The 16030-nt window shown below is 52.2% G+C and overlaps 1 protein-coding gene across 3 annotated transcripts in view; it reads left to right on the top strand.

Annotated features, from left to right (window-relative positions):
- Window positions 1–240: 240 nt before the first annotated feature.
- Window positions 241–16030, top strand: part of NR5A2 (nuclear receptor subfamily 5 group A member 2) — an 87005-nt gene continuing 71215 nt past the window's right edge. The window contains exons 1-5 of one of the 3 annotated variants that reach the window (XM_048945142.1): window positions 241–521; window positions 9046–9183; window positions 11241–11359; window positions 12580–12721; window positions 15383–16029. In XM_048945142.1, the coding sequence (XP_048801099.1) occupies window positions 455–521; window positions 9046–9183; window positions 11241–11359; window positions 12580–12721; window positions 15383–16029 (1113 nt within the window). In that variant the 5' untranslated portion in view covers window positions 241–454. Of the gene's footprint in view, window positions 522–9045; window positions 9184–10623; window positions 10745–11240; window positions 11360–12579; window positions 12722–15382; window position 16030 lie in introns of those variants that run through there. The other 2 variants (XM_048945143.1, XM_048945144.1) reach the window with 2 other exon arrangements.

The following is a 16030-nucleotide window of genomic DNA, read 5'->3' as shown; positions in this document are numbered from 1 at the left end:
AATCTTATGACCCCACAACTTTACAACCCTCCACTCTCTGGGTTTCATAGCACCTCTCCACTCCGGGTTAATCATTTCTCTGTCATTATCTGCCAAGAGTTCTTATCTCTTCTGCTGTCACTTTATAACAGGGCCTTCTTATCAAGCTGTACTAAATCACGTGATGGGGCCAAACCTATCACAAGTTCCAATTCTTCTGATTAGAGACTATCATGAAATGGGATACATGGTTTACAGCAGGTCACTAATGCTGGAAAAAGTACAGAGTCCACTGAAAGACATGCTTGTTACTTTCTGAATTCTGGGATAATTTTTTTGTTGTTGTTCATCACTCCGACTTTCACTGAGGGTTATTATAGCCTTGGTCTCAAGGCCAGAAAAGTTTACAGGCTGCACCTCTTCCGTACTCAATGCTGTACACCTTGCACCCAAGGGTACTGTATATTTACACTCAATGATGTCTTCTAGTTCTCACACGGCCATCATACAGGAATCTATAAAACATGGACTTACATCAGTCGGTAAGTAACAGTTTTCTGTTTTGATGACTCTGCGTAAATATATGAGATTGAGGCTGCCCAAACCAAAAAAAATCATTACGATTGGGCAAGCAAACAAAACTGATTAATTTACATGTGTTTTTAGGCAAATGAGAACTTTATGACGCTATGTAAAATGAAAGTAAACAGCCGATGACTGAGTGAATGATTTTTTCCTGCAGAGATAATGTGATTACCAAATTTACCATTGGACCATTAATAGTATTTTTAAATACTATAATTGCTAATTACTAAGAAATTGCATATGCACGTGTGTGTATCAGCACTGGTGAAAAGCATAAATTGCTACCGGCCTGACTGTTGTTACTGAATAAAACCTCAGGAATGTTTTCAGGGTATTTTTGTTGTTGTTGCAGTTCTGTAAGTAACATGGGTGTTAAATACAGATTCTTTTTAGTATCTAAAACACATACAGATATTCATTTAGTAGGGATGGGCTGGATAGTGAAGGTCGGTTGATACCTCAGAGCAGTGAAGAAACACTTTCAGATATGGAACAGCACCCGCTCGCTCTCCACTGAGAAAGCCGGCTGGCACAGGTTGCTCTGGCTTTCCAACATGAGGGATCTGTGCCCCAGCTGCCCAGGGCTGCAGGGGCTGTGGTGAAGCCCCAGCAGGGCTGCAGATGGCATGCCAAAGCAGACTGCTCCTACATGGACTGGGAGGCTGTTCTGCCTGTGCAAGGCATCTCAGCCACGCCGCAGGTTCCACAGCCTCTGGCTGTGCAAGGCTGTGCCTTGGCACGGCAGTTTATGGCAAGGATGAAAAAGGGAGCTTTGGCCCAGGGCCCACGTACCTGGGATCACTACCCTCTTCTTACCCCAAAGTGCGTCACTGTGTGCAGGCAAGGCACTCGTCCTGATGCAGGGTGTGATATGGGCCCCTTGCCATCAAGGCACTGCAGCGATGGAAGGTGCAGCAACAGCTGCAGGAAGTACCCTCAAATCTAGCTGAAACCTGATCTTGATCTCCTAGGTTGAGCTGCTCCTTCTTCGGAGAAGGGGAGGGTACCCATGGACAGGTTCCCACTTGGGACCCAGCTGTGCCCCAGGCCGCCAGCCCCCAGGAGCTCCTTGCTCACCCCCTCCTCCTGCTCTACACCTCCCACACAAGGGCCATGCCCGACATCACAGCACACTTTGCTGGGCTGTGAATGAATGGCTGGAGGATAATGTGCTATAACTGTTCTGTAAGGGTACCCATCCACAACAGCAGAAGGAAAAATGAGACATTCCTCTCCATCATACTTACACCAAATATATTTAGGGTTCTCTAAATCATGTAGATACGAAGGACAGAGGGTCGTGAATTAGCAAAGCCCTGTTGTCACCACACTTCCAAAATGCACTCATGTGCCGTGCTGTGGTCATACCAGGTCACATTCTCTAAGCAAGGCACAGGAACAGCAGATCTGAATCCTGTGCTGGTCTCTGAAATCCTAAGTGCTCTGTGTCCAGGGCAGGACTGTTGCCTTGTGTGGCACAGCACTGCCACAGCTCCTGGTGGCTTTCCTGACAAGTCTAACCTGATGTGTGTACCCTGAATACCATGTGCCCTTAGGGTTAAATGTAAGGAGGAGCAGGATCCTGCTCTTATTTGCTCTCCCTTCATGGAATAAGCACAATTCCTTCATGGAATCTGCACAAATGCCAAGTAGACTAAATCCCATCTCTGGACTTTCCCTTCTGTCCAGTCCTTCCCAGCACATCCTTTGCTCTTTCCTCCCCACGCCAAAACAAAGCAGGTGAGTGTGTGAGGTGCTCCTGCTGGGGGCACTTGTGCATGAACAGCCAGTGCTTATCCACTGGGATAAGTCAGTCCGTGGTACAGAGCAGCAACATACCACTGCAAGGGTGAGCCCGCTTCCTCCTGGCCTTGTCCAGTTCCCATGAACACCAATAAAACTCCTTCTCTCATTTAAAGGGGAGTGGATCTGCCCCTCAGAGAGCAAACAGCCAGAATGGAGCTGACACCTGCTTTTAGGTTTACAGTCATGTAGTAAAAAAAAAGTAGCTGGAATTCACGGGATCTTACTAGAACATCACATCTTCCAGGTGAAGATCATCATACGGTCCTCTGGAAGTGCCTTGATTTTTTTCTGGTTAGATTCCTAGGCAGCACAAAGTCACTCAACCAGCTGGATTTTCCTCCAGTCATACCGCTGTCTTAGCATCCTTAGGGACATTGCAATTGGTGTAAGCATGACTATATGACAGAAATACCTATATACCTATGACTATATAACAGAAATTACTCTTTCATTAACTTAAAAAAATAGTTTCAGAGCAGGACAAATAATCTCCTTGCAATTTCTTACTTTGAGGCTTTTCAGCTTGTGTAATACTTACTGCCATCTTAATTTTAATGTCATCAATGTAATCAAAATTCTGGTTAGAATTTACAGTATTCTAACCGGTGCTGTCCAGTTTGGCAAGGTTTGTTTGTATGGATTACTACTATTAGCATGCATGTATCATGCACTTTCACATCACTGGCAAAGACAGCAAATGCTGTCTTTACAAGTTTGGATGAGGATTCTGGCCAGCAGAGCAAGCAAAGCTTCCACGGGAATGAACAGAGGTTGAGTGCAAGGCAGCTTTTAACAGTGACATCTCAATGCTAATCTTGACTTCTACGCAGTTTTCCTCTCCTTAAATATTTCTGCCATCATTATACTGCAAATGAACTATTTAGAAAAGTGGCATATACACTTGGTTCTCTTCAGTCTTATAAGGAAGTTAAATTTTAAATACTCAAATACATGGAGCAAAACAACAATGACGATGCCTGTGGTTTCCAGAGGAAAAGCCTCCAGTCACCCATCCATGTGGGCATCTAGGAGGTCAGCTCCCAGCCAGTCCTTAACAGGGTGGCAGGGAAGAATTACCTGCAGCAAGAGCTGTGCATTGCTGCGGTGAGGACAGAAACGTTACTGAAGTGTAGAGTTTACTCTCCTATTCCACAAGTATTGCAGAGCTGATATGTGCATCAGTAGGTATAAGCTATATTAATACATAGTTATAAATAATGGACAGCCTTGCATACATACACAATCCTTATCGAGATTTCTCAATATAAACCTTGCTATTTTATCTTTTCATGGTTTGTTTTATGATTATACACTTATGTGCGGAGAACCCTTAGATGATACATATACATCTATGAGCTCTGGGTTTGCTCACGATAAAGATCAGCTATTAAACTACTTTTTGTAAATAAAGTTTGCAAGCTTCAAAACATAATCACTATTTGGGAGGGGAGGGGGCAGGAACGGACCTAAAACATTTCCTTTTTATTTTTTTTATTTTTCACCAGCAGATCAAGGTCAGTTGCCTCAGCAAAAGAAATTTCATTTTTAAGCCTGTCTGTGCAGGATAGAAATCAATTATCTCTTATGGTACAGAGGCCAGCGCTCAGCCCTGACAGGAGCCTTGCTTTATACACAAATATATTTGGAGTACTTCCAGACCAGGCTGCAGCCTTTGTAACTAAGATGCTCCACGCGCAGCTCCAAAGGGGCAGCGCAGCCGAGACAAACGGACCCCACCGGCAAAAAAAACCAAATACCTGGGTGGCTGCTTGCACCCAGGCGGTTGGGCCCGGCCCCGGTGGGCAGCGCTGCCGAGCACCCCTCGCCGCGCCGCGCCGCCCCATGCAGGGCTGGGACTGCGGCTCCGCTGCGGGGCGGGCGCAGGGAGGGGCCCGCTGAGTGTCCTCGGGGCGAGGACGTTTTCCCTCCGCGCGGTTAGCGGCAACAGGTCCGAGCAGTGCTGGGATAGAATGCGCCTCCCCTACGAAAGGCATAGCGTTTAGCGTTAAGAAAGAAAGAAAACTAGCGTGTTTTCTACTTGCAAAACCGACTCTTTGAGTGTGTTAGGCTAAAGGCTGGCTTGCGCCGAAGGCTGCGGCTCGCTGCCGGTGCCCCCGGTGCTGCCGATGCAGGGAACCCCCCCGCAAGCTCCGGGCAGGGCTCGCCTCTCCAGAGGCGCCCATGCCTTCGGCCGCCCGGGCCGGACGCGCTGCCTCAGCCCTCGCCTCCCCCCGGGCCCCGCAGGAGCGCCGGCAGCCCTTCGGGGAGCCGCCGGGAGAGCCGCTGCCCAGAGCCGTCAGGGGGCACCGCGCTGCGCCCCGAGCCCGGCGGGCTGCGGCAGGACGGGGTGCGGCATCGCAACGCCTTCCGGTGAGTCACCGGCAATAAAAGAAAAGCAATCACGGAGGTGCTTTGCCACCCACTTGGCCCGACGCGCTCCTCGCCCTGGAGTATCCCGCAGTTTCGCATCACCCGTCGCTGCCAGGTGTTTATAAGGCAGCAGGGCGTTCCAGCGTGCAGCAGTAACCTCGGCCGGGCGTTAAAAATAGCTTCTCGGTCAATAATTGACTGCTTGGAAAAGGCTCTCCGGTTCGGACCGGAGAGGATCGGCATCTCCGCAAGGCAGCGGTGATGACTTGCAGCAGAAAAAACGCAACAGGCTTTGGAAAGTGATCCTCTGTGGTGTGCGTTTTGCTTCAGAAACACTGCAGCCCGATCACCGTCTCTGATTTGCTGACAGTGGATCAAAAACATTACGGAAAAATAAAGCATGTTTTTGTGCTTTCTGCCGTTTTCTGGAAGGGACAGTTTGCTTTCTAAAGCCTGAGCTGGAAGCACTAACAACCTCCGCCCAACTGAATCCCTAGGAACCAAAAGTAACGCTCCTTGGCTAAGTGATGAGAGGAGCTCGTGGGCTGTGCGACTTCGGCGGTGTCAGGGAACTCTCCCTGTTGTACCGTGGGGGTGACTGTGATGGTAGGGATGGCAGGGATACGGCGGGGGTGAAGACATGGGGTAAGAGATGAGAGGTAAAAGAAAGAAAAAGAAAAAGAAAAAGAAAAAGAAAAAGAAAAAGAAAAAGAAAAAGAAAAAGAAAAAGAAAAAGAAAAAGAAAAAGAAAAAGAAAAAGAAAAAGAAAAAGAAAAAGAAAAAGAAAAAGAAAAAGAAAGAAAAAGAAAAGAAGAAAGAAAGAAAAAGAAAAGAAGAAAGAAAAAGAAAAAGGAATAGAGCCTGTGATAGATACATACTTCCTGGTATAAACAATCTCGTAAAGTTGTGAGTGAAAAGTGAGTGAGATGAAGCAGACGCAGCATTACAAATGTTGCAGCTGCAGAGGGGAGCTGCTCACGCCGCTCAGTCACACGCTGCTTGCCCGGGGGCACTGCCCGTGTATATCCAGGGCTGGGCAGCGTGAGGCGGCGTGGGGCAGCACGGAGCGGCACGGGGAGGTGTGCCGCTAGGGCTGGGCTGCTAGGGATCGCTTGGGCCAGCTCCGTGGCAGGGACTTCACCCACAACTGTCTGAAGGCACCGATTTTGGGGAGAGATCCTTGAGATTCACTCGGGGGCTAAAAACGTGATACTCGGAAGAAAAGCTTGCTTGCTGGGAACATAAACCCAACCTTCTTCGGGCCACTTTCCCCCACAGAGGTGGCAGGGAGCGCTACCTGCTGCTCAGATCATCGGGGATGGGGATGTCTCTGTGTGTGCAACATCAGCCCCAGTTCTGCGGCCTCTTTGAAGCCGTAAGAAATTGGAGCTTGAAGTATCGCCGCACAGAACCCTCTGCTTTCTAACAGAGAGGTGGAAGAAGTTTCAAATTATTGAAAATCAGTCTGTGTGCTTTTTTTTAATGTAAATGAACATACATTTAAATAGGGAAGTATAAAATATTCCAGGTCTTGCTCCTTGTACTAATCAAGGCTGCTGGAGGCTCCCCGAGCCATCATCTTTTATAATTATAATTACACGCGTCAATCAAGACCTTCAGGCAAAGTCAGAACAAGGCAGGCAAACTCAGGAGAGAAATCACGTTTAAAAAAAAAAAGTTTGGAGAACTTGGTAAGGAATGGAGAAGAGATTAGAAGAAAGGGTAATTAAGGTTGCTCAAGGCAATCATGAGTGCTAGGACTCCATGTTAAATTAAACATAGCCACAAGGGACCAGGTATCATTTATAATGTGTACTGCCCTAAACTGTTACTTTGGAGAAACGTGGATGTGTAATAAGCTTTCCAAAGTATGTCCATCTGTAGCGATGGCTGGCAGAGCAGCTCTGCAGCGCTGTGCTCGCCCAACCCCTGCCCGGCAGAACGATGTGGAGTCCATGAGTGAGACCACAGCTCCCGAGGCCCGCCGCCAGGGCCGGGCCCGGGGTGAGGGCGTTTCGGCCGTTCTGCCGGGGCTGCCCGCGGGGCTCTCTGCCCTATTTTTCGCCCAAACGCGGGGGCTTTTCTCGGAGCAAAACTCACGAGAGCAGAGGCACGGGGCGCCTCGGAGGGCGGCGTGACCGAGAGGGGAGGGAGCGGCGGTTCCCCGACGGCTCGGCGGGTCTCCCTCTCGCCGGGCCCGAAGCTGTGGCCCCGCCGAGAGCGCGGCCCCCGGCCCCAGCTCAGAGCTTCGAGCCACGAGCCCCGGGGCAGGCGGCCGAAGGAGCGGAGCTGCCGCTGCGCTCAGCCCCGACCAGAGCCGGGCAGCAGGCGGGAGCCGGCCCGGGTGACGCCGCACGGCGACGCCGTCCCGAGGGCTTGTTTGTGACTGAGGCCGGGGAGAGAAGCTCCTCAGCGGCCGCACGGTCTCGCCCGGCCCGCTCCTTACCGAGGCACGGGCGCACTCCCTCGGGGGCTCTCGGCTGCCCCGCAGAGCACCGCGCTGGTGCCCCGCGGCTCGTCACGCCTCTGCATCGCGCTGCAGGAGAACCGCTAAGGTGCGAAGTTACAGCTTGAGAAATAACGCGATGACATAGACCAAAACTTTGGAATGGCAAGACGTAAGGAGCCCATAAGCTCCGAACTTCAATGCGCTCTGGGTCCAGCCCCACAAAGCTAAACACCCTGCACAGAGCAGGAAAGACGGAACTCTCTGTCTGTGTAGGTTCAGGGTCTGCACTCAGTTAAGCAAAGATCTCCCCGTCGGTGGGTGAGAAAAGTTCAAACTGTGGAGAAAATGGCACACGCGATGCACTCCGGCCCCACTCCCTTTCATTCATCACAAGCGGCTGTAAGTTCGGACACGGGTCCGCTGCTCCGCAATCTGTCCTAGCCGATGGGAAAAGCGGCCCAGCGCCGCGGACAGTTCCGTGACTCACTTTCAATCGGAAGCAGTTTTCAGCTTTTAGTATACAGAACGGTGACTGAAATCTCAGAGCAGCACGGGCGGGGGGTCTCGGATGCTTGCAGAGGTGACAATAGCGCTCAGCCCACACCGCCCGGTGGGGGCGACCGGAGCCCGCGGTACCCACCGAACGGCCGGGACGGGCGGGGCAGCGGGGCGGGCGGACCCCGGCCCCAGCGCGGCTGTGCGGGGCTGCTTCGCAGTGTGGGGCCGCCCGGCTCCCGCTGAGACGCCCGCTCGAGAGAAACAAGTTATCTGAGATAACGCGGGGAGCAGTGCCGCTCGCCGCACCGTGAGCTGGAGAAGGGAAGCTCTTGCTCAAGCGATGGCTCGGCCGGGGCATCGGATTTTGTGCAAACGATGCAACCGGCACCGATAGATTTCGCAAGAAGTTTTAGGGAAAGGAGACGCTACGAGCCAGAATAGATAGGCGAGCTCCCGCCCTCTACATTCAGGCTCTGGGGCAGAGAGGCGGCAGCGGGTCCCGAGGGCCGGGGTTCCCCAGACGCCGAGGTTCCCGCTGCCCGCCCCCCCCACACCCCCCGCAGGGAGACAGGCGAGCGCCGGGGGTCCCGCGGGAGGCAGAGGGGAGCTGCAGCGGGGTGCGCGGCGGGCCGAGGGCTGTCGGGCTGCTCTGGGGCGGGCGGGTTCGGCTGCGGCCCGCAGCCCGGCCAACAAGCGGGCGGGGGGCGATCACGCTGTGTGCGAGCGTGTGTGCGCGCGTGTGTCGCGCGGGGGTGTCCTCGCTTCTCCTCCGCCGTATTGGCTGCGAGAGCCGTGTCGGTGCCCCCCTTCGCCGAAGCCCCCGCGGCCTCCGGGCTCCGGGAGCGCCTCCCCACGCGTCCGGGGCGAGAGGTCCCGGCTCGGCACCTCCGCACTTGTGGCGGGGGAAAGGGGGAGGAGGAGGAGGAGGGAGGAAGGGAGGAGGGGACCGGGGGTGGGAACCCTGTCCAGCGGCACCGGCGGCGGCAGAGCGCTCCCGTGCACTGCGCCTCTCCGCATGGATCGGGGCGCCGGGCTGCCGCCGTGCTGAGCCCCGGGCGGAGCTGCTGCGGGCTCCCGGGGTCGCTCCTTCCTCTCCGACACCCCCCGGTCTTCCTCCTCCTCCTCTCCTCTCCGCCCCCGCCCCCGCCGCCTGCAGACCGACAACCGCTCCGCGGCTCTCCCGGCCGCGGGCACCCGGCGGCGCTTCCCGGCGGCCGGGGCCGCTCGGCGCTCCCGCTGCAGCGGGGCAAGGGCCGGCGCGGAGCGGAGGGAGGGAAGAGGAGGAGGAGGAGGAGGAAGAAGAGGCGTCGGCCGCCGAGCGCCCCGCGGTCCCGCTAAATCTGTGCTGCCGTGTCCAGGTGCCGGTGCCGCGGACGGACACGGAGCCCCCAGCCCGGCCCGCAGCCGCCCTGTCATGCTGCCCAAAGTGGAGACGGAGGCCCTGGGACTCGCCCGGTCGAATGGGGAACAGGGGCAGATGCCAGAAAACATGCAAGGTAAGGGGGGAATTGCACGGCGCTCCCACTCCGCGCACGCTCGGCTCCCCACCCCTGCAAACCGCCCCCGCGTCCTGCCAAAAAAGTTTAGGGCTGCCGCCCGCGAGCTCCGCCGAACTCGCGCCTTCGCGGCTCGGGCACCAAATCACCGGCGCTGGATCGCGGTAGGGCCCGGCCGGGAGGCGCGGCCGCGGCGGTCGGGAGCCTCGCCCGAGGGACACCGGCGCTGGCGTCCCATCCCCGCTCCGCCCGAAACTATCGCCAAGTTTACGGCGACGGAGCCGCGCAGGACAGTCCGGGAGAACAGCCCGCGTGCCAACCGCGGGGCCCGAGGTGACAGCACAGGTGGCAGCGGCCGCGGGGCGAAACTTCGCCCGGAGCCCCGGCGCGCGTGCACCGTTCCGGGTCCCCCCGCGGGCGACGGAGGGACGCACGAGCTGGAAGCGCCTCGCCTGGCCGGGCCGGGCCGGGGGCTGCGAGGATCGGTTCCCGCGGCCCCGTGAACGGGAGCTGCCCGCTCCGCCCCCTGCCTGCCCCGAGCGGCGGGTCCTGCCCCGTGGCTCTTCGGAAGCCGTCCCCCGTCCTCCCGGGAGCCCGCAGGGAAGTAGGGGTGGGGTGGGCCGGGGGCTCGGAGGTGCCGGGGGCGGCCCGCCCGCCCCTTTCTTCGCCCGCAGAGGAGGCTCCCCACCAACCGCTCGGAAAACCCCTGCTTTCCCACTCGGGTTTTTTTGTTGTTTTTTGTGTTTGTTTTTTTTTTTTTTTTTCCTGCGAGGAGAGAGAACTCGGTCCCAGCGCCGGGTCCCGGAGCGGCGGCCGAGGGAGCAGAGGGGAGGGCCGGGCTTCTCTCCTCCCCCGTCCGCCGCCGCCCCGCGTCCGCCCCACGCCGCTTGCAGGCGGTGACTCCGGCTGTGCCGAGGCCGCCCCGGAGCCTCTGCCCCGGCCGCGTGCCGGCGGGTTCATGCCCCGGCGCGCAGCTCCCGCGGCCCCCAGCCGGGCTCCCCCCGGGGCGCTTCGGGCGGGCTACGGTCGCTCCGCCGCCCGCGACCCGCGGCAGCAGCGGGGCTACCGGGAAGGAGGCGACGTCCCGAGCGCCGCCGCTGCGCGCCCGGCGCCTCCCGCGACCACTCGGGAACCCTCCGCCGCCGACCCGAGGTCCAGGGAGGGAAATCGGCGGCGCCGCTCGGGACGGGCTCGCTTTCCGTGAATCGCCCGCCGGAGCGGCCGAGCGGGCTCCTCGGAGGGAGCCCGACTCGAGCGACCGCGCTCCGCGCCCGCCTTCAGCCCGACGTGCGCCCACCGGGCGGCTCCCCGGCCCCTTCCCAGAGCGGCCCGAACGCCGGGCGCGTGGCCCCCGACACCCAGGGACGCCGGTGCCGAGCCGGGACCCGCTCCTTGCCCGCGCCACCGGGGCCGGGCGGCAGCGCCGAGCTTGAGCGCGACGCCGTGCCCGGCTGAGGCAGGTCGGAGCTGCGGGCAGCGCTCCCGCTGCGGCTCGGGGCCGGGCTGCGGAGCGGAGCGGGGGGCGGCGGTCGCCCCGAGCCCACGAGCTCCCGCTTAGCAAGTAAGTAACTTGACTGCAACGCGGCACAAAAGTGCTGGGCTGTAAGATACGAGCCTAGGCTAAGTAAATATTTGCAGGCTGATGTTGAAAGAAAACTTTAAAGGAAACAACCGAGTCACTTTAAATACGGCGGTGACGCTTCATCTTTCCGTTGCACTTTCTTAAAGCCCGTTCCCGATCACTCTCGGATTTAAACGAACTCGTTAAGCTTGTGATTCCCTCAGCTAGGCGCTGAGTTAAGAGCACTCCGTGAACATAAATACTGAGAATTAAGCGTGAGGAGCCGAGGGGTTTGGCTTCACCTGTTCAGAGCCACACGGTATTGCTGTTGGGCAAAGGCTGCACACTGCAGTGCCAGCCGTACTCTGAAACATCGAACTTTCTGCAATACTTTCTGCTGTACTTTAAAGAGAACTGTTCCTCTAGAACAGTTGCAGAAAAAAAGCGAGTTGTTAACGTAAATCCTAATAGAACGTGCTATTTCTCCTCTTCCCAGTGTCTCAGTTTAAAATGGTGAATTACTCTTACGACGAAGACCTGGAGGAGCTGTGTCCGGTGTGCGGAGATAAAGTGTCGGGGTACCACTACGGGCTGCTCACCTGCGAGAGCTGCAAGGTGCTGTACTCACTGCTTCATACAAACAGAAGTACAGCAAAAAAACTTTCAAAATAAGCAAAAAAAGACAAACTAAGGCAGTTAATAGTTGGGCTTATTTCTAATGTGTTTCTTGCTAGATTCTCACGAAAAATTAAGCACCAAAACGCTGTAGGATTAGAAGTGTCTTTGAGAGAGCTCATTTGCACAAAAGGGTAGAAACAATGTGGGCTGTTTTCGTAGCTTTAGTGTTACTTTAAAGTGTTTCGCTGTTGTAAAGTGACGTAGTTACAGCGTAACTTTTACTCCTAACTGTCCCAAATATCGATCTCCGTTGATTTAGGTACGCTTAGGCTATTTCTTTTCCCGGAGGACAAAGCCAGAGTCTCCTCAGCACAGCTCACTTTCACAGTCTCACGCAGCTGTACCATTTCCCATCCCTCGGTGCTACACGGCACATTTCTGTGACGGTGGTGACTCGGCTGTTCTTACAGCAGCCAGACACTGCCAGAGCTCACCTGACACAAAGCTACAAATGTATGACTTGTTTTCAATCGTTCCTTATTTTGAGAATAACGTTTTTGTAAAGGTAACCGCCTTTAACTACTTCTGAATTAATTTATCTGCACGGTTTTGTTACACTCAAGTTTAAATATACATGAATTTATGGCGTGATCAATTTGTCAGGTAAAAATTTGCAAAGTTCTTTACAGCCATCTAAGTAATGCACTGTAAGGAAGCTCCACGGCTTGAACAAAGCAATTTAAAACACTTAGCTGCACGGCAAAACTAACTTGGCACATTATATTTTCATTAAAACAAAATCAATGAGAATTGAATAACAGGCACTTATGCCTTTAGCACACACCACTGGGATACACGTTCACCAGAGGTATTCTGCTTGTTTTTATCTTTGCCACAGTGTTCCCACTTATTTTACAGATAACTGCTTTGAAGGGAACACTTATTTTACAATTAAGTCATGCAGAAGGAGCTGCCCAGCCTCTCCTTCCACACTGCCTACAGCCTCTTGCTAAGCTTTGATGCAAGCCCAGAAGGCAGAGCCCTAGCTCAAGAGAAGCTCCTGTAGGGTCTGGTGCTTCTTTCCTAACTTTCATTTAAACCCAACTGCAGAACTGTGTATGAAGAGTCTGATGAATATGTTACAATGCATTCTGTGCAATGAAACGCTGAAACACACCATTCAAGCAAGAGGGCTGACTTTCCTATCTCCCATGCAGGGATTCTTTAAGCGGACGGTGCAGAATAACAAGAGGTACACGTGTATAGAGAACCAGAACTGCCAGATTGACAAAACCCAGAGGAAGCGATGCCCTTACTGCCGATTTCAAAAATGCCTCAGTGTTGGAATGAAACTAGAAGGTAAGAGCCCCAGCCCTGCTCACACCAGCTGCAGCAGTACATGTTATGATAAGCACTGGTTTATGAACATTATGCTGTATAGCACAGTTTTAAAGTTGTAGTAAAAGGTGGCTTGTGTTCAATGAGACTGAGGCTTCCTATAACAAGAAAATGGTAAAATGGTAAAAAATCCAAAAACTTGCCAAAACCATACACTCCATTTTCATGTATGTACATACTTGGATATTTCAGTACTTCCAACCTTGCAAATGAAGGGCTCCAGATAGTGGAAATTAGTTCTGCAGCTTTAGAAAAGGATTTAATTTAGATTACACTAAATATGTAAGAGGCATCTCGGTTTTGGACATTCTTTGTTAGAGTGATGTGATCTTATTTCTATTTTATCCAGGTTCCTTTTATAGTATTATCTTCTGATAATATGGCACAAAAAGAGAGACAGAATATACAAGTCCTTTCTTACAGCGACTTGCTTTTGGGATTAAGGACCAAAAACTTCTAAAGTTATGTCCTGTATTTTTCGTGGTGCTACACCTGAGATGTTATCACCAATGGAAGAATAAGGACTTCGAAGTATACTTTTTTACTTCATTTGGCTCTGTCCTGTACAGAGAGGAATGAAGAGGATACGATGCCCTTTGAGAAAAGAAAATGAAAAAATGTCACTGAGATTCAAATGTGAGACTCAAGTTGATTTTAACATTGATAAATAAAATAAACTAAGATTTCAAAGCAGAAAGCATTTCTACTTAACCAAGCACATCCTTCTAAATTCCTTATTCTTCTTTTGTGCTGAAATGGCATTTACCTGAGACACCTAACAAGGAAGAATCAGATCAACAAGGGATACAATAAACCATTAAGGGAGCCATAAAGGACAAGCCCCAATCACCTGAGTTTGGCAGAGGAAAACTTCTGCTATAACTGAAGATCAACAGAATAATCAGCCCTCTGCAATCTGATGAATTCAACACTGTTCTGTCTGCCCGTAGCCTCAGCTACCGCTGATGCTGCACTACACATCCCAAACCCTGCACACACATCCAAATTCAAGCAGTAAAATAACTAGACGTTGGGAGTCATTTTCCCCTTGCTGGCAGAGAACAAGGATAAATTGCACAAACTACTTTTACCTCCTCTCAATTGTGGGCAATGATACAGGTGCAATTTTTGTGCTTCTGTGATTGCATGCAATGCACCCTAACTTCTGTAGGAGTTACACCAAGAGCATTTGCTAATAGAATTTGCCATGTAGCTGATAATTCTGGATACCTGGAAGGACACTGTGCATGCAGACTTAAAGTTACATTTGGCAGCACTGTGATTTAATTAGTTTTCTGCATTTCACTCAAAACCAACATTCAGCAGCATTATTAGGAACATTTTGACTGCAAACGTAAGTAAGGTGCACGTAGTTTTAAAGGTGCTTTAGAAGTGTACTGTGTACTCCAACTCCCTTGGCTGTACATCCATACAACTTCTTTTCCTCTCGTTAGAGAATTGTTAACAACACGTGCTTCTGTGACTGTAAATACCTGTGACATTTATGTGTGTATTTCCCTGATAGTGATATACATATATATAAACAGCCTTAAAGCCTTAAATCTTGTTCGTAAATTACCATGCGCCAAAAAATAGAGAATCATTAAACGTTGAAGTCCTTATGATAATGCACAGTATTATGTGTATTCAGCATCCAGAATAAATTTTTAATGTCCTACTAATCCCTAAGATAAAAAGCTCAAGAACTTAACCTCCAGCAATCTCAGCAGTGCCCACATGTCACCCGGCTGTCAAAGGTCCCTCTCGCAGTGTAACTGCCGTTGGGCGAGGTGGGCTTGGCGAGAGCTGCTCTCTATTCCATGACACGTACAGCACGGTGACAGTCACTGCTAGGACAGACCACCGGCGTGACTCCCAAGGCAGCTGTTGACATGGATTTGTTTTAATTATTTTTAATTCCAGACATATTACAAGCCAAAACAGCGCCAGTAGTTTGTGTCACTTCCTCCTTCTATGTGGAAGGCAGCAGGCTGGCAGCTTTTCTCTGCGCGTTCCAGCTGCAGCCAAACACTTCTGTAGAGCTGTTCAGATACCTAGAAATTTCTTAAAGTCACACACCAGCCTGAACGGAATCTTCCAAAGGAAGTATTTCCTTTTTGCCAGGAAAAAAAAGACATTCTCTCCTTTGTGACTACTGAACATTTCACAATTTCTGTTTCAGATGTTCTAATGGAATGACCATAATGAGGCACTGTGGTCTACTGGCTATGTCTCAGACATATTCTGGACATCAGCCCTAGTTTCTTAATGACATAGCAACTTGACATAAACCAAATATATGGTAAGATCTCCCCGTGATCCCATAGCAGGTGTGAAATTCCTGTAGCCAACCACTGTGTCTGTCCCCATGTCTTAATCACTGTAAAGAGCAGTCCTCCCAAGCTAGCAATGTGCATGCACTATGTCAGTTATCAGAAATAAGTGACACTTGCTAAATCAAATAACTCCTTCTTTAGGAGTAAGTACTACTTTGAATTTGAAAAAAATGAAATAAATCAAGGAGCTCCATGTCTACATTTATCCCTGCCCTAATGTGCACTTCATTACGGAACGTCCATTTCCAGTTTTCGTTATGATTTACTTCTTCCTCTCCCCTGACAGCCGTGCGAGCTGACCGAATGCGCGGCGGCAGAAACAAGTTTGGACCGATGTACAAGAGAGACAGGGCGCTGAAGCAGCAGAAGAAAGCTCTCATCCGAGCAAACGGACTTAAACTGGAAGCCATGACTCAGGTGATCCAAGCTATGCCAACCGACCTGACAATATCCTCTGCGATCCAGAACATCCATTCTGCCTCCAAGGGCCTACCTCTGAACCATACTGCCTTGCCTCCCACAGACTATGACCGAAGCCCCTTTGTAACCTCTCCAATTAGTATGACGATGCCACCCCACGGCAGCTTGCAAGGTTACCAAACGTATGGCCACTTCCCAAGCCGTGCTATCAAGTCCGAGTACCCCGACCCTTACACTAGCTCACCAGAGTCAATAATGGGCTACTCATACATGGATGGTTATCAAACAAGCTCACCAGCAAGTATTCCGCATCTGATATTGGAACTCCTGAAATGTGAGCCAGACGAACCGCAAGTCCAAGCTAAGATCATGGCTTATCTGCAGCAAGAGCAAGCCAACAGAAGCAAACACGAGAAGCTCAACACGTTTGGGCTCATGTGTAAAATGGCTGACCAAACCCTATTCTCCATCGTCGAGTGGGCTAGGAGTAGCATCTTTTTTAGAGAACTTAAGG

This window comes from Lagopus muta, chromosome 5, assembly GCF_023343835.1.
Source record: "Lagopus muta isolate bLagMut1 chromosome 5, bLagMut1 primary, whole genome shotgun sequence".
Classification (NCBI taxonomy): Eukaryota; Metazoa; Chordata; class Aves; order Galliformes; family Phasianidae; genus Lagopus; species Lagopus muta.
The sequence above is the reverse complement of the archived record's forward strand: the minus strand, read 5'-3'. Positions and strand labels throughout refer to the sequence as shown.